General features: G+C 44.6%; 2 protein-coding genes across 2 annotated transcripts in view; one reads left to right on the top strand and one right to left on the bottom strand.

Annotated features, from left to right (window-relative positions):
* Positions 1-24,351, bottom strand: part of LOC140360017 (E3 ubiquitin/ISG15 ligase TRIM25-like) — a 246,013-nt gene that overhangs the window by 200,397 nt on the left and 21,265 nt on the right. The gene's annotated exons all lie outside the window — the stretch shown is intronic.
* Positions 1,165-24,351, top strand: part of lss (lanosterol synthase (2,3-oxidosqualene-lanosterol cyclase)) — a 23,409-nt gene continuing 222 nt past the window's right edge. Inside the window, exons 1-21 of the mRNA XM_072444139.1 lie at positions 1,165-1,221; positions 3,593-3,752; positions 4,191-4,329; positions 4,449-4,557; positions 4,654-4,775; positions 7,099-7,195; positions 7,965-8,100; positions 9,406-9,514; positions 12,509-12,627; positions 14,364-14,461; positions 15,151-15,178; positions 15,429-15,485; positions 15,575-15,646; positions 15,718-15,768; positions 16,453-16,602; positions 17,488-17,584; positions 18,003-18,108; positions 18,487-18,552; positions 18,629-18,709; positions 20,496-20,666; positions 23,698-23,776. Of these exons, the coding sequence (XP_072300240.1) occupies positions 1,208-1,221; positions 3,593-3,752; positions 4,191-4,329; positions 4,449-4,557; positions 4,654-4,775; positions 7,099-7,195; positions 7,965-8,100; positions 9,406-9,514; positions 12,509-12,627; positions 14,364-14,461; positions 15,151-15,178; positions 15,429-15,485; positions 15,575-15,646; positions 15,718-15,768; positions 16,453-16,602; positions 17,488-17,584; positions 18,003-18,108; positions 18,487-18,552; positions 18,629-18,709; positions 20,496-20,666; positions 23,698-23,776 (2,061 nt within the window). The 5' untranslated portion in view covers positions 1,165-1,207. The remainder of the gene's footprint in view (positions 1,222-3,592; positions 3,753-4,190; positions 4,330-4,448; positions 4,558-4,653; positions 4,776-7,098; positions 7,196-7,964; positions 8,101-9,405; positions 9,515-12,508; positions 12,628-14,363; positions 14,462-15,150; positions 15,179-15,428; positions 15,486-15,574; positions 15,647-15,717; positions 15,769-16,452; positions 16,603-17,487; positions 17,585-18,002; positions 18,109-18,486; positions 18,553-18,628; positions 18,710-20,495; positions 20,667-23,697; positions 23,777-24,351) is intronic.

Below are 24,351 nucleotides of genomic sequence, written 5' to 3'. Positions count from 1 at the left end.
TAAATGTGGCCATCTTCAAAGTCATCAAGAAGTCCAGCTCCGTCCTGGGCTGTGCTCTGGACTCGGTGCAGGAGGTGGGGGACAGGAGGGTCCTGGCTAGATTCACATCTATGCTGGACCATGAGTGTCGCCCCCTGCAGGACACTCTGTCCCCTGCAGGACACTCTGTCCACTCTGGAGAGCAGCTTCAGTGAGAAACTGATCCACCCTCGCTGTGTGAAGGAAGGTTTCACAGGTCTTTCCTTCTGCTGCTGTCAGACTTTATAACAAACACTGTCATATCCATGTGCAATTACTGTCGTACTCACATGGAATAATGTCACATTCATGTGCATATAACTGATGTAAATAGAGAGTTTATTTTACCATTATTATTAGTATTATCTTGTCTTACGCTAGCTGTTTTTATTTAATTTTATCTTTATTTTTCCCCTCCATTCCTTATTAAGAAATGAGAGGTTTTGTCTATAGGAGTTTTGTTTATAAGAGTTTTGTTTATAAGAGTTCTTCTATTAAAAGTGTTTTTTAAACGTCCTATAAGTGATCTGTCCTTTCCTCCTGTATCTACTGCGTTGCAACAACGAAATTTCCCCTTGTGTGGACAATAAAGGAATATCTTATCTTATCTTAGTTCATTTATAAAAAGACTGCTGGAATTAACCTGCTAATTTATTAATTTTACTCTTAAACATCTGTTATTGCCTTTGTATGAACATTTGCTTTAGTTTTTCCCTCATATGTTTAATAATTTCCTGAGTTCTGAAATACTTATTACAAGTTTAGCAAAACATTTGAGAGTGAACTGTATTAAAATGATGTATTTATGTATTTATGTATTTATGTATTAGTACAGTAGTTATTATTTTGGTCTGTTGCATGTGATGGTTTATCCACGTTGGAAAAAGTGTCTGTGTCATTAAAATTACTCCTAAATTCATTTTTTGGCCAGATTCGATGGCGAAAGTGACATTTTTTACAGTTCACCAGAGCGCACGTGTAGCGACGTCGTGGGCCGCTCTCCGATTGGCTCGTTCCGCGTGAGCCCCGCCTTTCTCCCCTCCCCTCTCGTCCCTGATTGGTCACTGGCTCCTCTGCTCATGTCTTTCCACCGGAGACAAACTGCGGCGCTTTTCGCGTCTTAAACTCGCCACAAACGGGTTTTTTCGAGCTTTAAACTTTACACAAATCTATTTTTCCACCTTCAGCCATGACCGAGGGCACGTAAGTACTGTATTTGTAACTTTTAGAACGCTGTGTTCCATTATTACATTAACGTTACATTATTATTACTTTCTATTCTTTTGCTTCTACTTAATTAAACTAATGTGCACTTACTCGAGTAAAAGTGTTTATTTTAGAGTTAAATTTCAAAAGCTTTTATTTATGTTGACAATATGAAACGATGTGAACATTTGTGTTTTTCACATTTTTGCGCCGATCTTTTGAAAATACCACGTTTTATGCTTTATTTAATGTATTTCCTTCAAATGACATTCACTTTAAATCATAAATCACTTCCCTGTTCACCGTTATTTTAGTCAATATCAGGCTCAGATTTCCAAAACCAGTTCATTATCAGCTAATTAAATCCAATGTGTCAAATGTATTGTATTGTCAGGGTTTTACAGTGTAGGACTGCGAAATGAATCGACTAATCGTGACGTAACATAATCGTAGTCGTTCTCTGGACTAAATCAGACTCTAAACATGAACAGAATGTATTTGTTTTATTTTATTTTTAACAATTACAGTGTCGTTATTAATACAAAACTGAATGAACCGTTTGAGATTTCCATAGATAAAACACTTTATTCGTGAATATTCTCGCCTCCAGTCGCCGTATTTCAACTTTTGTTCGGTTGAAAGTGTAATTTAAATGTTTCTGTGCGACAGGAATAAAAGTTGACTTAAAAAAAGAATCGTTTGTTGAGGCTGAATCTTATTAAAGGGCCTATGACGGGTTTTTGCAATGTTCTAATTTAGACTTTATTTGGTGTGTTTATACCTGTCGTACATTTAAATGATAGTTTTACATCAATCGAGCAGGTATTTGTGGAGAAAACGTGGGATAATCTGTAGAAAATGACAGGAAGTGACATCACACCAGGGACAGGAAGTGACATCACACCAGGGACAGGAAGTGACATCACACCAGGGACAGGAAGTGACATCACACCAGGGACAGGAAGTGACATCACACCAGGGACAGGAAGGGACATCACACCAGGGACAGGAAGTGACATCACACCAGGGACAGGAAGTGACATCACACCAGGGACAGGAAGGGACATCACACCAGGGACAGGAAGTGACATCACACCAGGGACAGGAAGTGACATCACACGAGGGACACTCGTTCCAGTCAAAGTTTATGCAGAATTTACACAAAGAAACCATTTTTTTGACTCTTTAAACATGAATTCAACAGAATAAATCGCTCTCTAATATTTGTATTTGGCAAATTAAAAAGAGTGACGTTAGATACATTTTGGGTAATTTCCTACTGTGATGTCATCAAGTACAAACAGGAAGTGAAATTATAGACCTAAAAAACTTGCTATACTGGGATCAAATTGTTTATAATTTTGAGCAATATTTCAAATATATTTATCTTATAGTGGTTTAGTTCCATGAGTCGTCCGACCTGTAGGGGGCGCTGTAACATCTGAGCTGTAAATCACAACCTCTGACCGCTGAGAGGAGCCATAATAACGCTCGCTTCTTCTCTCTCTTCTCGCACTTCCCACTCTTCCCGCTTTTCTTCCTGCTCCTCCCGCTCTTCCTGCTCTTTTTCCCGCTCTTCTTCCCTCTCTTCCCGCTCTTCTTCCCTCTCTTCCCGCTCTTCTTCCCTCTCTTCTTCCCTCTCTTATTCCCGCTCTTCCCGCTCTTCTTCCCTCTCTTCCCGCTCTTCTTCCCGCCCTTCTTCCCTCTCTTCTTCCCTCTCTTATTCCCGCTCTTCCCGCTCTTCTTCCCTCTCTTCCCGCTCTTCTTCCCGCCCTTCTTCCCTCTCTTCCCGCCCTTCTTCCCTCTCTTCCCGCCCTTCTTCCCTCTCTTCCCGTTCTTCTTCCCGCTCTTCTTCCCTCTCTTCCCACTCTTCTTCCCTCTCTTCCCTCTCTTCCCGCTCTTTTTCCCTCTCTTCTTCCTTCTCCTCCCGCTCTTCTTCCCTCTCTTCCCGCTCTTCTTCCCTCTCTTCTTCCTTCTCTTCCCGCTCTTCTTCCCTCTTTTCTTCCCTCTCTTCTTCCCGCTCTTCCCGCCCTTCTTCCCTCTCTTCCCGCTCTTCTTCCCTCTCTTCTTCCTTCTCTTCCCGCTCTTCTTCCCTCTCTTCTTCCCTCTCTTCTTCCCGCTTTTCCCGCCCTTCTTCCCTCTCTTCTCGCTCTTCTTCCCTCTCTTCCCTCTCTTCCCGCTCTTCTTCCCTCTCTTCCCACTCTTCTTCCCTCTCTTCCCGCTCTTCTTCCCACTCTTCTTCCCTCTCTTCCCGCTCTTCTTCCCTCTCTTCTTCCCTCTCTTCCTGCTCTTCTTCCCGCTCTTCTTCCCTCTCTTCCCTCTCTTCCCACTCTTCTTCCCTCTCTTCTTCCCGCTCTTCCCGCTCCAGGTTCCTGCGTCGTCGTGGGGGTCCGTACAAGACCGACCCCGTCACTGACCTGAGCCGCTGGAGGCTGAGGAACGATGAGGGCCGCCAGACCTGGAGCTTTTCCCGGGACGAGGAGCGAGAGCAGAGCGCGTTAGAGGCGCATTCGCTCGGGCTGGACACGGTGAGACGGGACAGACATTCTGCAATGTCTCTTTTGTCCTCTGCACGTGCTCTGGCCCTGGCGTTGGCATTTAATCTTTTAGAACTAAAAAGAATGTAACACTTTCTCTCAGTCGGGCGTTCCCTCATTAGGATTTGTGTTAGCGCTCCATCTACTGGCGGCAGAGGGAATTACCACGAGGGAATGAACAAAAGCTAGCTTGCCCCGACATGTTAATGTGGTCTCAAGGTGATTTGAGTCATTTCTGAACTTTAATGGTACAGATGTCACAGGTCCGTGTTTAGTCCTGACTCTGGCACCAGCAGGAGGTCGGTCCATGTTTAGTCCTGACTCTGGCACCAGCAGGAGGCTGCTCCATGACTCTGGCACCAGCAGGAGGCCGCTCCATGACTCTGGCACCAGCAGGAGGCCGCCTCACCTCTTGTGTGTTCTGTGCAGACGCTCCTCGTTCCAGCTTCAGCTCCCGCTCGCTCGGCTTTGGACTCGGCTCTTAAAGGAATGAACTTCTACAAAGTTCTCCAGGCTGAAGACGGACACTGGGCCGGAGACTACGGGGGCCCGCTCTTCCTGCTCCCAGGTACCACACACCAGCCACACGGAGACTATGGGGGGCCGCTTTGACTCGCCTGGTGATGCTTTGACTCGTCCGGTGATGCTTTGACTCGTCCGGTGATGCTTTGACTCGTCCGTTTGCAGGTTTGCTCATCACTTGTCACGTGGCTAAGATCCCGTTGCTGGAGGAGTGGAGGATGGAGATGGTGCGGTACCTGCGCTCGGTGCAGCTGGAGGACGGCGGTTGGGGCCTGTACGTTCTGTCAGCGCCGTAAAAAACACAGTCGATGCATTTGAACCGCGCATTGACGTATGTCCCCCCCACTCTCTCTCTCTGTCCCACTCGCAGACACATCGAAGACAAGTCCACGGTCTTCGGCACGGCCCTGAGCTACACGTCCCTGAGGATCCTGGGCGTCGGTCCGGACGATCCCGATCTGGTCCGGGCCAGGAACAACCTCCACAGCAAAGGTTTGTGAAAGTGAGCACTGCGGCTGTGGCTCTGAGCGCGCTCAATGTCCTGCCCAGTGTGAGCGCGCTCAGTGTCCTGCCCAGTGTGAGCGCGCTCAATGTCCTGTCCAGTGTGAGCGCGCTCAGTGGGCAGGACACTGAGCGCCCAGTGTCCAGGAGCTGACATGGGGCGACTGCACAGGGGAAAGGATTGTTTGTGATGTCTAAAAGGCCCACGTTATAAAGGTCGACAGCCATTGTTGGCTTTTGTTTTAACCTAACCCTTTAAAGTCCAGCGCCTTTAGCGTCCTGGCCGTGGTGCTGAAAGTGACCCGGGGCTTTATTCTCTTTATATTATGAGTTTATTATCATGAATTAATGCATTTTTTCTCGTTATTTAATTACTTTTTATCATCATTAAAAACTTTAAAAAACTTATTTAAAACTTTATTTATTGACTTTTTGTCATTAATTGATGAGGTGTTTTTTTTTCAGTAATGAGATAAAAAAAAAAAACTCATTAAATAATGAGGAAAAAATTAATTAAATAAAGAGAAAAAACTCATTAAACAAAGAGAAAAACGAATTACTTAATGAGAAAAACTCAATCAATAACGAGGAAAAACCTCATTGATTAATGAGGGGGAAAAAATCATTAAATAATGAGAAAAAAATAATTAATCAATGAGAAAAAGTTGAAGCAAAAAACGTATTCAATAATGAGGAAAAAGTCATTAATTAATGGAAAAAAAGTCATGAAATAATGAGAAAAAACTCATTAAACAAAGAGAAAAACTCATTGATTAATGAGGAAAAAAATCATTAAATAATGAGAAAAAACGAATTAATTAATGAGAAAAAGTCAAAGCCAGAAAAAACTCATTCATTAATGAGGAAAGACTCATTAATTAATGGGAAAAAAGTCATTAAATAATGAGAATAAACTCATAATATGAGGAGAATAATGCCCCACATGAACAGTGACGTTGTATAAAGTTTAGAAGGTGAAGAGGCAGAAGTCGAGGTCTGAGACTCCATCACGGTCTGAGCACGGACCTGGGCCTTTATTCTCTTTAAATTATGAGTTTATTTTCATTAATTAATAACTTTTTCTCATAATTTAATGTATTTTTTCTCATTAATTAATATATTTTTTCTCATTACTTAATGACTTTATTCTCGTAGTGCCCCGCATTTTTATTTTTGGGTTGGCCCTTATACTCTACTAATTTGCCTAATTTACAAATTTGTGGAATAAGTTCCGTTTCATCATTTTTAGTCAGAATTACTAATTGTGTTTGTCTCTATTGCAGCTGCACTTTTGGTACAAGTGCAACTATTACACAATAATAAGCACAAATACATTATAATAAGGCTGCCCCAAATAAATTGTGTGTTTGCTGTAACCCGACCCACCATTTTTCAAGTGGGTAGGTAGGAAGGTAAATTCTTTTTTTTCTTTTTTACTTTAAAGCAAAAAAAAATCCAAATTTGTATATAGAATTTAATGATAATTTGCCTATGAAATTAAGTCATTTCATTTCATATAATTTATCAAAAGAGATGCTACAGTAAATGTACAAAACAAAAAAATGAATAAGTCCACCCAATAAACTATTTTTGTACAGGACAAATGATTTTATTTTTTGGCCATTTTCATGTCGTAGAATCGTCGACGTCTCAGTCATCATATATGACAAATTCTGCATATTTCAGCCACTGTCAAATCCCGTTTTTTCTATTCTGCCAGTGACACGCAGTGACCGCCAGGGGTCAGGCTTCAACAGACAATGACTTGAACGTTCTCTGCTCGTGTTAAGTTTCATTTTCGGCTTCGTAATATTTTTAGCGAGTTCCAGTGACACAAAATTATTCAACACAGCGCTTTTTTGAAAAAATGGTCGGTGAGTCTGCGAAATAAATGAAAAATAAAAGAATTTGGCATAATTTTGACAAAATGCTGATTTTTTTTTTTCAGTCGGCTATAATTTTGACGGCTCGGTCGGGTTACGGCAAACAGACATATTATTTTGCGCTGCCTAAGCACCATTTCAATACATACGGACAAAGCGTACTCTTTTGTTGTACTTTTTTTTCTTTTTAACCATATTTAGACAAACCATCCACCAATTTGAATATGTGAAACTGTTTGTTTTAATCATTTTTATACAGCGCAAATGATTTCAAAGTAAAAGAAACAAATGGAACTGGATTAGAACGATTTAAAACTTGTTGATGCTTCTTTCTTTTTTTCTTTACAGTTCTAAATCCTACTCTAAGGTTTCAAACATCGACATTGTAATTGTTGGTAATTGTTGGTAACGGTGTGCGTGACTTGCGGTAGGTGGCGCTATGGGGATCCCGTCGTGGGGGAAGTTCTGGTTGGCCATCTTGAACGTTTACAGCTGGGACGGACTCAACACGCTGCTGCCCGAGATGTGGTGAGCATTGGTCACGTTTAGCACGCGCTAACATGTCGGCAGCTGCTTTTGTTTTGGGTTCATTTACCGTACTTTCCCGAGTATAAGTCGCTCCGGCCGAAAAATGCACAATAGAGAAGAAAACAACGCAATGTAAAATAATAACAGATGAGAGAACATGGTGAATAGGTGTACGTATGCTAACGCTAACACCTTCAGCTACATGACGTATGCTAACGCTAACACCTTCAGCTACATGACGTATGCTAACGCTAACACCTTCAGCTACATGACGTATGCTAACGCTAACACCTTCAGCTACATGAGGCACACACAGAACTGTGGTAAGTGTCTGGTATGTTAACGTAACATATGAACAGTTATTCAGATAACTATAGCATAAAGAACATGCTAACAAGTTTAGCAAAGCATCAGTTTTACCCCAAATCACTAAATCCACTGAATTCTTCTTCCTCTGTGTCACTTCTAAACAACTCCACAAACTCCAGAGGAAGAGGAAGTGCAGATTCTTCTTCTGTGTCGCTTAGAGCCTAGAGCGCCCTCTTGTGGTCAGGGTGAAAATAACGAATAATATCACATACAAGTTGCTCTGGAGAATAAGTCGCGGCCAAAACTATGTAAAAAGGTGCGATCCAGAAAATACGGTTCTTCAAACACGACGCACTGTTTCAGCTTTATTGATTTACAGATTAAAGCTGCACCGCGTAGCTTCTTTTCATGGCTTTGAGTGTTTCTCATGACTGCGTTTAAACGGGCGGTTTGTCCTCAGGCTGTTCCCGTCCTGGATGCCCGCTCACCCGTCCACGCTCTGGTGCCACTGTCGACAGGTTTATCTGCCCATGAGCTACTGCTATGCCGTGAGGCTACGAGCAGATGAGGACCCGCTGGTGCTCGCCCTCAGACAGGTACTACTACTGCTACTGCTACTGCTACTACTACTACTACTACTACTGCTACTGCTGCTGCTGCTGCTGCTGCTGCTGCTACTGCTGCTGCTGCTGCTGCTGCTGCTGCTGCTGCTACTACTACTACTACTACTACTACTACTACTACTGCTACTGCTACTGCTGCTGCTGCTGCTGCTGCTGCTGCTACTGCTGCTGCTGCTGCTGCTGCTGCTGCTGCTGCTGCTGCTGCTACTACTACTACTACTACTACTACTACTACTACTGCTACTGCTACTGCTGCTGCTGCTGCTGCTGCTGCTGCTGCTGCTGTTGCTACTGCTGCTACTACTACTACTACTACTACTACTACTGCTACTGCTACTGCTGCTGCTGCTGCTGCTGCTGCTGCTGCTGCTGCTGTTGCTACTGCTGCTACTACTACTACTACTACTACTACTACTGCTACTGCTACTGCTACTGCTACTGCTGCTACTACTACTACTACTACTACTACTACTACTACTACTACTGCTACTGCTACTGCTACTGCTACTACTACTGCTACTACTGCTACTACTACTACTACTACTACTGGTGCTACAGCTACAGGTGCTACAAGTACTACTACTACTACTACTACTACTACTACTACTACTACTACTGCTACTGCTACTGCTACTGCTACTACTGCTGCTACTACTACTACTGCTACTACTACTACTACTACTACTACTGGTGCTACAGCTACAGGTGCTACAAGTACTACTACTACTACTACTACTACTACTACTACTACTACTACTGCTACTACTACTACTACTACTACTACTACTACTGGTGCTACAAGTACTACTACTACTACTACTACTACTACTACTACTGCTACTACTACTACTACTACAACCACAACCACAACCACAGGTGCTACAGGTATTGTGAAAAAGGCAATAACAAATAAGATAACCTTTATTTGTCTCACATTGGGGGAAATTCCAGATATATTAGGCACAGAAGTAAATAATAATTTAAAAAACAATCAGATAACCTATTAAAAAATAAAAAAATAAACAATAGAAATGTTTTTTAAAAAACTCTTATACTCTTATTAAAAATAAATGTATGACGGGTACTGGGCCGACTGAAGGACTGAGATCACACATTTACAACGTGAAAAAACACACTTTCACTCTGAACTTAAACTTTAGACTGACTTATTATTTGTATTTTTCTTCCTTTTTGGCCATTTGTTCTTGTTCTGTTTCTTTTCTTTGTTCTGTTCATGTTAAAACTTTGAACAAAACATAAAATGATATTGTTTTCCAGGAGCTGTACACTCAGGACTACAGCGCCATCCACTGGCCGTCTCAGAGGAACAACGTGGCCCCGTGTGACTTGTACACGCCTCACAGTACTCTGCTCAACATCGCTTACAGTGTGTACTTCTACTACTACTACTACCACAGATACTGCACATACTCATGTACACGCCTCACAGTACTCTGCTCAACATCGCTTACAGTGTGTACTTCTACTACTACTACTACCACAGATACTGCACATATTCATGTACACGCCTCACAGTACTCTGCTCAACATCGCTTACAGTGTGTACTTCTACTACTACTACTACCACAGATACTGCATATACTCATGTACACGCCTCACAGTACTCTGCTCAACATCGCTTACAATGTGTACTTCTACTACTACTACTACTACTACCACAGATACTGCACATACTCATGTACACGACGCACAGTACTCTGATCAACATCGCTTACAGTGTGTACTTCTACTACTACTACTACTACCACAGATACTGCACATGCTCATGTACACGCCTCACAGTACTCTGCTCAACATCGCTTACAGTGTGTACTTCTACTACTACTACTACTACCACAGATACTGCACATGCTCATGTACACGCCTCACAGTACTCTGCTCAACATCGCTTACAGTGTGTACTTCTACTACTACTACTACCACAGATACTGCATATACTCATGTACACGCCTCACAGTACTCTGCTCAACATCGCTTACAATGTGTACTTCTACTACTACTACTACTACTACCACAGATACTGCACATACTCATGTACACGACGCACAGTACTCTGATCAACATCGCTTACAGTGTGTACTTCTACTACTACTACTACTACCACAGATACTGCACATGCTCATGTACACGCCTCACAGTACTCTGCTCAACATCGCTTACAGTGTGTACTTCTACTACTACTACTACTACCACAGATACTGCACATGCTCATGTACACGCCTCACAGTACTCTGCTCAACATCGCTTACAGTGTGTACTTCTACTACTACTACTACCACAGATACTGCACATACTCATGTACACGCCTCACAGTACTCTGCTCAACATCGCTTACAGTGTGTACTTCTATTGCTACTACTACCACAGATACTGCACATACTCATATACACGCCGCACAGTACTCTGCTCAACATCGCTTACAGTGTGTACTTCTACTACTACTACTACCACAGATACTGCACATGCTCATGTACACGCCTCACAGTACTCTGCTCAACATCGCTTACAGTGTGTACTTCTACTACTACTACTACTACCACAGATACTGCACATACTCATGTACACGCCTCACAGTACTCTGCTCAACATCGCTTACAGTGTGTACTTCTACTACTACTACTACCACAGATACTGCATATACTCATGTACACGCCTCACAGTACTCTGCTCAACATCGCTTACAATGTGTACTTCTACTACTACTACTACTACTACCACAGATACTGCACATACTCATGTACACGACGCACAGTACTTTGATCAACATCGCTTACAGTGTGTACTTCTACTACTACTACTACTACCACAGATACTGCACATGCTCATGTACACGCCTCACAGTACTCTGCTCAACATCGCTTACAGTGTGTACTTCTACTACTACTACTACCACAGATACTGCACATGCTCATGTACACACCTCACAGTACTCTGCTCAACGTCGCTTACAGTGTGTACTTCTACTACTACTACTACCACAGATACTGCACATACTCATGTACACGCCTCACAGTACTCTGCTCAACATCGCTTACAGTGTGTACTTCTACTACTACTACTACTACTACCACAGATACTGCACATACTCATGTACACGCCTCACAGTACTCTGCTCAACATCGCTTACAGTGTGTACTTCTACTACTACTACTACTACCACAGATACTGCACATACTCATGTACACGCCTCACAGTACTCTGCTCAACATCGCTTACAGTGTGTACTTCTACTACTACTACTACCACAGATACTGCATATACTCATGTACACGCCTCACAGTACTCTGCTCAACATCGCTTACAGGGTGTACTTCTACTACTACTACTACTACTACTACCACTGATACTGCACATACTCATGTACACGCCTCACAGTACTCTGCTCAACATCGCTTACAGTGTGTACTTCTACTACCACAAATACTTCATATACTCATGTACACGCTCATTAACATGCTCATTAACACGCCCATTAACATTCTCATTAACGCTCATTAACACTCATTAACACACTCATTAACACGCTCATTAACACTCTCATTAATACGCTCATTAACACGCTCATTAACACTCTAATTAATACGCTCATTAACACGCTCATTAACACTCTCATTAACGTGTGCTGTTGGTTTTAGGGTTCTCGAACGTGTACGAGGCTCACCACAGCTCCACGCTCCGACAGAAGGCCGTGCTCATTAACCCGCTCATTAACATGCTCATTAACACTCACATTAACACTCTCATTAACACGCTCATTAACACTCATTAACGTGTGCTGTTGGTTTTAGCATTCTCGAACGTGTACGAGGCTCACCACAGCTCCACGCTCCGACAGAAGGCCGTGCTCATTAACCCGCTCATTAACATGCTCATTAACACGCTCATTAACACGTTCATTAACACTCTCATTAACGTGTGCTGTTGGTTTCAGGGTTCTTGAACGTGTACGAGGCTCACCACAGCTCCACGCTCAGACAGAAGGCCGTGCTCATTAACCCGCTCATTAACATGCTCATTAACACGCTCATTAACACGTTCATTAACACTCTCATTAACGTGTGCTGTTGGTTTCAGGGTTCTTGAACGTGTACGAGGCTCACCACAGCTCCACGCTCCGACAGAAGGCCGTGCTCATTAACCCGCTCATTAACATGCTCATTAACACGCTCATTAACACGTTCATTAACACTCTCATTAACGTGTGCTGTTGGTTTCAGGGTTCTTGAACGTGTACGAGGCTCACCACAGCTCCACGCTCCGACAGAAGGCCGTGCTCATTAACCCGCTCATTAACATGCTCATTAACACGCTCATTAACACGTTCATTAACACTCTCATTAACGTGTGCTGTTGGTTTCAGGGTTCTTGAACGTGTACGAGGCTCACCACAGCTCCACGCTCAGACAGAAGGCCGTGGACGAACTGTACGACCACATTCAGGCCGACGACCGCTTCACCAAGTGCATCAGCATCGGACCGGTCTGTGTCTATGGAGTGTCTGATACGAGGGTTCCCAAAGTGTGGCATGTGGGCCAAAGTGGGGCCGCCGAGGGGGTCAAATGTGCACCGAAAGAACTGTAACAAGATGAAAGCAAGACCAAAGAAATGTCTCACGTCTCAGTTAGTCGTCTTCAAGAGTCTCGCTCCTTTTAAGAACGACTGATCTAAATTCTACCCCTGTCACTCGTCTTTCCGCCTGCTTCCGGAACAGTCCTTCTGTCGCTCGCGGTCACTCTACGTTCTAAGTGTGTTCTAGTCCCTTCCGTTCTCCAGTCCATTTGCTTTGACCGCACCCGGACACGGTTCTGACCTGTTTGTATTTAGTTTGTCCTGGAACAAGACGGTGTTAGTGTCCAACGTGTCATGTCCGCACTAGAATCAGGGTTAAGAGTGTGAAAATAATCATGTCCTTCACAGACTCCACGTCCGTCACGGCTGTGCTGAATGTCCCCTAATGTTTAGCACCCAGGCGGGAGAGGGTAAGGGGTTTCATGAAGAAATCTACTCATGGCGAGGCAGGTTTGGTCATGGTTATTACTTGAAGGATGATTTGGGGTGTTTGCGCCTCGTCCTCCTCTCGTCTTTCTTTTTGGTCGTGACGTGTGCAGTTTGCAGATAGCGCGCTGATATGGGAAAGAATCAATGTCCATCCCGGAGACGCCTGTCATGCTGGCAATGTCAAATAAATATGGGAAAGAGTGTCTGGAATGCTACGTATGTGGTCTGTAATGTATTTGTGATTTGAATGCATTTTTCCTGTTGTGAAGCACTTTGAGTTGCCTTGTGTATGAAATGTGCTCCACAAATAAACTTGCCTTTGCCTCGGTCGATCCGTTCCCCACTAATAAAGAAGAACTCCGGACCTGAGTGCGGGGTTCGTAGGCTGAATTATACGGATCGCGGTTGTCTTGGCGTGAGCGTTTTTGCCAAGAATGGACCGAGCCGTCTTTACGCTCTTGTATGCCCCTTCTGAATCAGATGAACGTTAGAGCTTGTGAAACTTCATGAATGTTCTGACAGAGGTTATCGCTCAGCGTCTCCGCAGCTGAGTTGCTAACAACAAATCGCTTCGCTTCCTCGGTCTCTTGATGTGATTTGGCTTCTTCGATCGATAGTTACAGGAGCATTTGGCCCCGTGGTTTTGAACTTGGAAGTCCCTCTTCTCCCTGGCCTCTTGCAGTTCTTCCCTTATGTTAGAGGTCATCTTCTTCATTCGTCTTACTTGTTTTCCCGATTGTTTTATGGCTTTTCCCAATTCTCTTTCTAGGAATCTTTTGTAGGTCTTCCATCAGTGCCATTGGTGTGACCTCTCCTTAACAAGTCTTTATTCCCCCAATTCCTTACTCGTTTCTGGTCTATCCTTCCTACAAAGTACCTAAGGGCTTGCCAACGATCTATGCAGAGAGTCACTGTGTGGTTTCCTATCCCAGTGCTTAGTTGCTGATCACTATTGCTCACTAGAGTGTCAGGTCTTTCCACCTTCGGTCAAAACACGTGGAAATGCACCTATGATGAACATTTCAGACCCCTCTATATATTCTAAGTGGGAGAACTTGCTAAATCGCAGGGTGTTCAAATACTTTTATTTCCCTCACTCTATACATTATTTTTAAAGGATGTACAAATGATGTGTTATATTTGTGTTTTCATTTATATTAGTCGTCGATTAGTCCGAACCTGTCTGCTGACTCTGATGGTCTGGTGTGTGATTTCAGATCTCTAAGACCATAAACATGCTGGTGCGCTGGTACGTGGAGGGTCCAGCGTCTGCCGCTTTTCAAGAACACGTGTCCAGGATCCCGGACTATCTCTGGTCTGTGGAATTATGCATTAGAATCACACCTTTAATGTGTGCTTATATGTCCCTTTAATGTGTGTTTATATGTCCCTTTAATGTGTGCTTATATGTCCCTTTAATGTGTGTTTATATGTCCCTTTAATGTGTGTTTATGTGTTCCTTTAATGTGTGCTTTTATGTCCCTTTAATGTGTGCTTGTATGTCCCTTTAATGTGTGCTTATATGTCCCTTTAATGTGTGTTTATATGTCCCTTTAATGTGTGTTTATGTGTTCCTTTAATGTGTGCTTTTATGTCCCTTTAATATGTGCTTATGTCCCTTTAATGTGTGTTTATATGTCCCTTTAATGTGTGTTTATGTGTCCCTTTAATGTGTGTTTATGTGTCCCTTTAATGTGTGCTTATGTGTCCCTATAATGTGTGCGTATGTCTCTTTAATGTGTGCTTATGCCCCTTTAATGTGTGTTTATTTCCCTTTAATGTCCCTTAATTTGTGTTTATGTCCCTTTAATTTGTGTGTATGTCCCTTTAATGTCCCTTAATGTGTGTTTATGTCCCTTAATTTGTGTTTATGTCCCTTTAATGTCCCTTAATGTGTGTTTATGTCCCTTTTAATGTCCCTTAATTTGTGTTTATGTCCCTTTACTTTGTGTTTATGTCCCTTAATGTGTGTTTATGTCCCTTTAATGTGTGTTTATGTGACAGGCTGGGCTTGGATGGGATGAAAATGCAGGTGAGAGATACACCTTTATTTTACAACCTGTTACAGTAAATTCATTGTATAAAAACATCACAACTTTTCTATCATTATAATTGTGTACATAAAACCAGAATTGATTTAAAATATACTTTATTTTACTCCTAAAACAGAATTAATTTGACTATTACAACAACTTTATTACAAAAAAAACCCTCACAGCTTAATGAAAACAGATTGTTGTTGTTGTTGTTGTTGTTGACTCGCTTGTGTGTATTGTTTGCAGGGCACAAACGGCTCTCAGCTCTGGGACACTTGTTTTGCAGTTCAGGCTTTTCTTGAGGTGATTAAATGTCGTACACTTTATTCTTTTATTACTTTTCATACATCATTATAACTTTATCCTTTACATTTCTCTGTGTGCTTTTCCAGGCTGGAGCACAGGACAAACCTTCGTTAACAGAATGTCTGAAAAAGGCTCACCACTTCCTCAACATCACTCAGGTGGAGGAGGGACAGCCGTTTATAGTTTTGCAGTAACTTTTGGCTCATTATTCATTTCTGATTTCCCACAGATCCCTGAAAATCCTCCTGAATATAAGAAGTACTACAGACAAATGAACAAGGTACAAAAGAAGAGTTTAGGGCTCAATTTGCTCCTAAATGGAGTTCAGGAGAGGGAATGTTGTAATGTTTCTCCTTCACTGACACAAACAAAAAGGAAAAAGTCTAGTTTCCGGCTCAGACCAGTGTGAGTCTGGTTTAAACACATTTACAATTGTGTTTCATCTCATTTGTTCGTTGATTAATCACAATCAAACCATCATCTTCAGCTCATTTAGTGATAGAATGATCGTTATCTTGGCTAAACAAAGAGTATAAAGCATGTCCTGAGAGAAGAGAGAGATTTACGGCTCTGGAAAAAGAGGAATCATGAGTAATTAGTGTTTTTACCTGTAAACGTACTCGAGCAGCGCAATCTTAGCTTCATCTGGGTCATATTGAGCAAAAATCTGATATTTACTGCCGTTTTGTGCCCTGAATACCAAATCGATTGATCCTAAAACGAATCGCTGGGACTGAAGATGGAAATGAGCTACGTTGACTCTAATCTTTACATATTTAAATGCGTAATGTTCCTTACTTTGTGTTGTCCCTTTACAAATGCAGAAGAAAATAAGATGAATCGATTAGCAAAAATAATCTGACCTCAAAAAGTGTGTTCTGAAGACTAGTAGTATTAGTTAGTATTTCCATCTCAGTTAAAGAGTGAAAATGTGTCTGTGAAACGTCTTTCCAAACGTGTCCAGGGCGGGTTCCCGTTCAGCACCAGAGACTGTGGCTGGATCGTGGCCGACTGCACCGCCGAGGGCCTGAAGTCTGTGCTGCTGCTGCAGGACAAATGTCCCTTTGTCTCTGACCCTCTGAGTGTGGAGCGGCTCCAGGACGCTGTCAATGTGGTTAGTGGGACGGGATGTGGGGAGTGGGACGCCGTCCATGTGGTGAGTGGGACGCCGTCCATGTGGTGAGTGGGACGCCGTCCATGTGGGGAGTGGGACGCCGTCCATGTGGTGAGTGGGACGCCGTCCATGTGGTGAGTGGGACGCCGTCCATGTGGGGAGTGGGACGCCGTCCATGTGGGGAGTGGGACGCCGTCCATGTGGTGAGTGGGACGCCGTCCATGTGGTGAGTGGGACGCCGTCCATGTGGGGAGTGGGACGCCGTCCATGTTGTGGGGAGTGGGACGCCGTCCATGTGGGGAGTGGGACGCCGTCCATGTGGGGAGTGGGACGCCGTCCATGTGGGGAGTGGGACGCCGTCCATGTGGTGAGTGGGACGCCGTCCATGTGGGGAGTGGGACGCCGTCCATGTTGTGGGGAGTGGGACGCCGTCCATGTGGGGAGTGGGACGCCGTCCATGTGGGGAGTGGGACGCCGTCCATGTGGGGAGTGGGACGCCGTCCATGTGGTGAGTGGGACGCCGTCCATGTGGTGAGTGGGACGCCGTCCATGTGGGGAGTGGGACGCCGTCCATGTGGGGTGTTATCATCTGATAACTTAAAAGTACAAAATAATATTAGAAAAATAACTTGATGATGTTTTATCCATGTTTTATCCGTGTTTTCTCTGTGTTTTGACCGTGTTTAGTCCATGTTTTATCCGTGTTTTGATCATGTTTTATCCATGCTTTATCAGTGTTTTGTCCGTGTTTTGTCCATGTTTTATCTGTGTTTTGATCATGTTTTATCCGTGTTTTATCTGTGTTTCGTCCGTGTTTCATCTGTTTTGTCCATGTTTTATCCGTGTTTTATCCATGTTTTATCTGTGTTTTGTCCGTGTCTGCAGCTGCTGAGTATGAGAAATCCAGACGGAGGTTTTGCCACGTACGAAACCAAACGCGGAGGAAAACTGCTGGAGCTGCTCAACCCCTCGGAGGTGTTCGGTCAGTCTCGCCGCACACTTAACGCGTGTTATCGTGCGTTCGGTCACTCAGATTAACCGGCAGTCGTCATCCTGAACGTTGGTTAATCCGATTGGCTCTTACTGACCAATGACTTTCTCACTTTCTATTTCTTAAATCAACAGCTCTCTAAAGCCCTGCCACGGACTGTTCGGGGGGTTTGAGCAAAAATAAAAGACTCTCTTCTACTTTTGGACACATTGGCTTGACTTAATTGGTCCTGACTTAATGTATAAGTGTGCGAAGCAGTGTTGCCAGCAGAGGGCGCCTGGTGTTCAGTGGTTCAGATTAAACTACAGCAGCAAGACAGGCTTTACAATGAAGACAGATGTGAAATGCTCTAACAAGGGCGAACGCTTTAATAACCACCTCCTGAACTGGCCCTTTTGTCTTTCCACAGGAGACATAATGATCGACTACACGTATGTGGAGTGCACTTCCGCCGTGATGCAGGCCCTGAGCCACTTCCACCGCGAACACCCTCGTCACAGAACTCAGGAGATCAGGTACGAGCGGGATCGAGATCTAGTAAAACAAATGCACGTTCTCTCCGTTGAAAAGCGCGCTCGTTTCGTCTTCCCAGATTTGTGACGTCAAAGGTATTTTTTAAGCTTTTTATATCCGTGAATCATAGAGTGCAGAGGGTGAGCTAGCTTTTGTTTACTTCCCCTTTTTGCGATTCCCTCTGCCGCCAGCAGAGGGAATCGCAAACACCAGCTCCTCGACGTGAGAACGCCGGACTGAGAGAACGTCGCGCGTGGTTTTCAGGACGAACATTGTTTAAAGCCAAAGGAACAAGACGAATAACGCAGAACGTGTCCTTTAATCTAACCGTGTGCCTGAAGCGATGGACGGTGAAAACAAAAGGTTCCTCGTTGTTGCAGGTCGACGCTCTCAGAAGGTCTGGACTACTGCCGGAGGGTTCAGAGGTCGGACGGATCCTGGGAGGGGTGCGTACACTCACCGCGACGCCATCGTTCAGACGTAACGGAGAAGTGTTTGACACGTGAGCGTTTGTGTCGTCAGGTCTTGGGGCGTGTGCTTCACTTACGGGACGTGGTTCGGTCTGGAAGCCTTCGCCTGTCTGGGTCACGTGTATCGGGACGGGTGAGTTACAGATCACATTAAAGATGCACTGAGTAACTTTTCTGGTCCAGCACCCGCTCGTCTCCATGTTGTGTTATTCATGAGTGCTTTATTCATTTGTGTAATCGCCGTTAAGATGTCGCAGTAAATATTTATTGCTGGAACAATGTTTTTGGAGCTCGATATTTGGCGTGTTTTGCACTGGAAAGTGTCGACTTCTATTAAAACTGATATAGATAAAAATGACGTACGTGTTTTTCAAGGCTTTGCAGGGTTCAGAATAAGCGGCATCGCAAAATGCGACGCAATTTCTCTCAAATGCGATGCATTTGTCATAAAAAAGTGTGTTTGTATCGCAGCTTTTACGATACAAAAATGCGTGTTCAATTGTATAACCAAAGCTCCTAAAAGTACTGATCACTCGTCAATCGATCGTCAATAACAACATGACACATGTGGACGCTGTGTGGACATGACGAGTCCCGCTGCTGCCTCAGATCGAGTCTGAAAGTGGGAGGAGCCACGTGCGTTACAGTTAGTGTCACAGTTACAGACTTCCGAGGTCAATAACTCCTAAACGCAAAAGTCTTTGCAGATCATTCACAGCCAAAATATTAATATTTACACTGCAGTGACACAACCTTGTTTTTAACAATCAGATGCGTATTTTGGGCGCAGCAAATTACACTGATCCGAATGTGCAGCCGGAACCGAGACGAGTGCTTAGGGACCGTCATCAAATAGCAAAACGAAAAATGGAATGGAACGTCAAATAGAGCGGTACAATTTGAATAACACATAAAATACACCATGATGGACGCCACAGCAACCTTTATTTTTCCATCAGAAGCTTAATAAATATTTTTGAGTGTAATGACAATTAATTTGTAAAGTAGACTCCTGAGAATAGCCATCTGATTGATGATGATGTGGAAGAAAGTTGTAAATAAGGCCATCTGACTTTGTGTTGATTAATTTGTTCAACAACTAATTTTATTTGCAACTTTTCTGTTTTATTTAAAGAAAAAATGTTTAAAAAGTGTTTAAAAGTTAATTTGTTAAGAGTTTTTTTTTTTTAAATAGAATGTTTACAAATACATTTTAAATAAATAATTGTGTTATATCAATGGAAAATATTGATTGTTCGTGTTTTTGTTCGTGTTTTGCTATGCAATTATGAAATTGCTATACAACTTTCGAAAAATTAACGGATTGTTTAGCAGCTGCTGCTGCACAAGTGAAAATCCTTAATCTGAACCCTGCTTTGTATTTGCAGCTCACGTTCAGAAAAGCGTTTACTGGGATCTGTGGCTTTAGAGTTCTTGTGTCGGGGGCATATTATACCGTATTTTCCGGAGTATAAGTCGCACCAGCCAAAAAATGCATTCGCACTGGAGTATAAGATGCGACTTAAGTGCGTCGTAAGTGTCTGGTATGCTAACGCTAACACTTTCAGCTACATGATGCACAGACAGAACTGTGGTAGGTGTCTGGTATGCTAACGCTAACACCTTCAGCTACATGACGCACAGACAACGAACTGTGGTAAGTGTCTGGTATGCTAATGTAACATATTAACAGTTATTCAGAGAACTATAGCATAAAGAACATGCTAACAAGTTTACCAAAGCATCAGCCCTCTTGTGGTTCAGTGTGAAAATAACTAATAATATCACATATAAGTCACTCTGGCGTATAAGTCGCACCCCGGCCTATGAAAAAAGGTTCGACAAGGTCCGGAAAATATGGTAGTTTGAATATTATAGTAGTAGAAGTATTTAACATCCTCTCCTCTTGCGTCGCTCAGCGGTTCCTGTCTGGAGGTGGAGTCGGCGTGCGGGTTCCTCTTGTCCCGGCAGATGGAGGGCGGAGGCTGGGGCGAGGACTTCGAGTCGTGTGAACAGAGGAGATACGTCCAGAGCACCGGGCCTCAGATCCACAACACCTGCTGGGCTCTGCTGGGCCTCATGGCTGTCGGGTAACCGCCGCAAACACACGCGTGACGCAAAAACACGAGCGACGGGTGCGATGCAGTCCCGCCACTCGCCCTGGAAGCTCCGAATGATCCCCTTTGACGCGCGACGCTTTCAGCACCACCGGCAGCGGACAGCGGAGATGAAACCGAACTGACCTTCTCTCTCTTTTGACCCAGTTCTGACGTTGTTCCCTCGTCATGTTCGTTCACGTTGTTTGTGTCATGCGGTTTTTTTAACTCCACGAATCATCACAGACTCAGATCGCCTTCATCGCAGCTGCGCGCTCGCATCAGCGCGCCGGGGCGAGCTAGCTTTTGTTTATTTCCCCACGGTGATTCCCTCTGCTGCCAGAAGATGGAGCGCTAACACCAAATCCTGATGAGGGAACGCCCGACTGAAAGTACATACAGTAACATGGCATGTCAAGGTAAAGAAACAGGAGCAAGTTTAAGGGACAATAACAATACAAATACATAATAAATACATATTTGTCCTTTCAAATCCCCAAATATGATGTAAAAAGACTCTTCACGGCCTCGTGATGTTTGGAGCAGATTATGAGTAAATAATGCAAACTAAAGTCCTTCTAACTCTGACCATGAAGCCTCTACCATGAAGCCTGTTCCATGAAGCCTGTTCCATGAAGCCTGTTCCATGAAGCCTGTTCCATGAAGCCTGTTCCATGAAGCCTGTACCATAAAGCCTGTTCCATGAAGCCTCTACCATGAAGCCTGTTCCATGAAGCCTGTACCATGAAGCCTGTTCCATGAAGCCTGTTCCATGAAGCCTGTACCATGAAGCCTGTTCCATGAAGCCTCTACCATGAAGCCTGTTCCATGAAGCTTGTACCATGAAGCCTGTTCCATGAAGCCTGTTCCATGAAGCCTGTACCATGAAGCCTGTACCATGAAGCCTGTACCATGAAGCCTGTTCCATGAAGCCTCTACCATGAAGCCTGTTCCATGAAGCCTGTACCATAAAGCCTGTTCCATGAAGCCTCTACCATGAAGCCTGTTCCATGAAGCCTGTACCATGAAGCCTGTACCATGAAGCCTGTTCCATGAAGCCTGTACCATGAAGCCTCTACCATGAAGCCTGTTCCATGAAGCCTGTTCCATGAAGCCTGTTCCATGAAGCCTGTTCCATGAAGCCTGTACCATGAAGCCTGTTCCATGAAGCCTCTACCATGAAGCCTGTTCCATGAAGCCTGTACCATGAAGCCTCTACCATGAAGCCTGTTCCATGAAGCCTGTACCATGAAGCCTGTACCATGAAGCCTGTTCCATGAAGCCTGTACCATGAAGCCTGTACCATGAACCCTGTACCATGAAGCCTGTTCCATGAAGCCTCTACCATGAAGCCTGTTCCATGAACCCTGTACCATGAAGCCTGTTCCATGAAGCCTCTACCATGAAGCCTGTTCCATGAAGCCTGTACCATGAAGCCTGTTCCATGAAGCCTGTTCCATGAAGCCTGTACCATGAAGCCTGTACCATGAACCCTGTACCATGAAGCCTGTTCCATGAAGCCTGTTCCATGAAGCCTCTACCATGAAGCCTGTTCCATGAACCCTGTACCATGAAGCCTGTTCCATGAAGCCTGTTCCATGAAGCCTCTACCATGAAGCCTGTTCCATGAAGCCTGTACCATGAAGCCTGTTCCATGAAGCCTGTTCCATGAAGCCTGTTCCATGAAGCCTCTACCATGAAGCCTGTTCCATGAAGCCTGTTCCATGAAGCCTGTTCCATGAAGCCTCTACCATGAAGCCTGTTCCATGAAGCCTGTACCATGAAGCCTGTTCCATGAAGCCTGTACCATGAAGCCTGTTCCATGAAGCCCGTTCCATGAAGCCCGTTCCATGAAGCCTGTACCATGAAGCCTGTTCCATGAAGCCTGTTCCATGAAGCCTGTTCCATGAAGCCTCTACCATGAAGCCTGTTCCATGAAGCCTGTACCATGAAGCCTGTTCCATGAAACCCGTTCCATGAAGCCCGTACCATGAAGCCTGTACCATGAAGCCCGTTCCATGAAGCCCGTTCCATGAAGCCCGTACCATGAAGCCCGTACCATGAAGCCCGTACCATGAAGCCTGTACCATGAAGCCTGTACCATGAAGCCTGTTCTATGAAGCCTGTTCTATGAAGCCTGTACCATGAAGCCTGTACCATGAAGCCCGTACCATGAAGCCTGTACCATGAAGCCCGTACCATGAAGCCTGTTCTATGAAGCCTGTACCATGAAGCCTGTACCATGAAGCCTCTACCATGAAGCCCGTTCCATGAAGCCCGTTCCATGAAGCCCGTTCCATGAAGCCCGTTCCATGAAGCCTGTACCATGAAGCCTGTTCTATGAAGCCTGTTCTATGAAGCCTGTACCATGAAGCCTGTACCATGAAGCCCGTACCATGAAGCCCGTACCATGAAGCCTGTACCATGAAGCCTGTTCTATGAAGCCTGTACCATGAAGCCTGTACCATGAAGCCTCTACCATGAAGCCTGTTCCATGAAGCCTCTACCATGAAGCCCGTTCCATGAAGCCTCTACCATGAAGCCCGTTCCATGAAGCCCGTTCCATGAAGCCTGTTCCATGAAGCCTGTTCCATGAAGCCTGTACCATGAAGCCTGTACCACACTTGTCAAACCTCAATTCCATCTGGTGCATCTGGTTCACCTGGTCCAGGTTCCGCTCATCAGGTGCACCTGGTTCACCTGGTTCATCTGGTCCAGGTTCCGCTCATCAGGTGCATCTGGTTCACCTGGTTCATCTGGTCCAGGTTCCGCTCATCAGGTGCATCTGGTTCACCTGGTTCACCTGGTTCACCTGGTTCACCTGGTTCACCTGGTTCACCTGGTCCAGATTCAGCTCACCTGGTGCATCTGGTTCATCTGGTTCACCTGGTGCATCTGGTTCACCTGGTGCATCTGGTTCACCTGGTGCATCTGGTTCATCTGGTTCACCTGGTGCATCTGGTTCACCTGGTGCATCTGGTTCATCTGGTCCAGGTTCAGCTCATCAGGTTCTCTTCTCTTTCAGGCATCCGGACACTGAGGCCATCGAGAGAGGAATCAAACTGCTCATCGACAAACAGCTGCCCAACGGAGACTGGCCTCAGGTGCACAACATGAACACTGACACCAACATGAACACTGACACCAACATGAACACTGACATGAACACTGACACCAACATGAACACTGACACCAACATGAACACTGACATGAACACTGACATGAACACCGACATGAACACCGACATGAACACCGACATGAACACCGACATGAACACCGACATGAACACCGACATGAACACCGACATGAACACCGACATGAACACCGACATGAACACCGACATGAACACCGACATGAACACCGACATGAACACCGACATGAACACCGACATGAACACCGACATGAACACCGACATGAACACCGACATGAACACCGACATGAACACCGACATGAACACCGACATGAACACCGACATGAACACCGACATGAACACCGACATGAACACCGACATGAACACCGACATGAACACCGACATGAACACCGACATGAACACCGACATGAACACCGACATGAACACCGACATGGACACCGACATGGACACCGACATGAACACCGACATGAACACCGACATGGACACCGACATGAACACTGACATGGACACCGACATGAACACCGACAT

This window comes from Eucyclogobius newberryi, unplaced genomic scaffold (assembly GCF_026437365.1).
Source record: "Eucyclogobius newberryi isolate DKJ021-1_F unplaced genomic scaffold, fEucNew1.0.hap1 SCAF_14, whole genome shotgun sequence".
NCBI lineage: Eukaryota > Metazoa > Chordata > Actinopteri > Gobiiformes > Gobiidae > Eucyclogobius > Eucyclogobius newberryi.
This window is presented reverse-complemented; position numbering and strand designations above follow the sequence as displayed.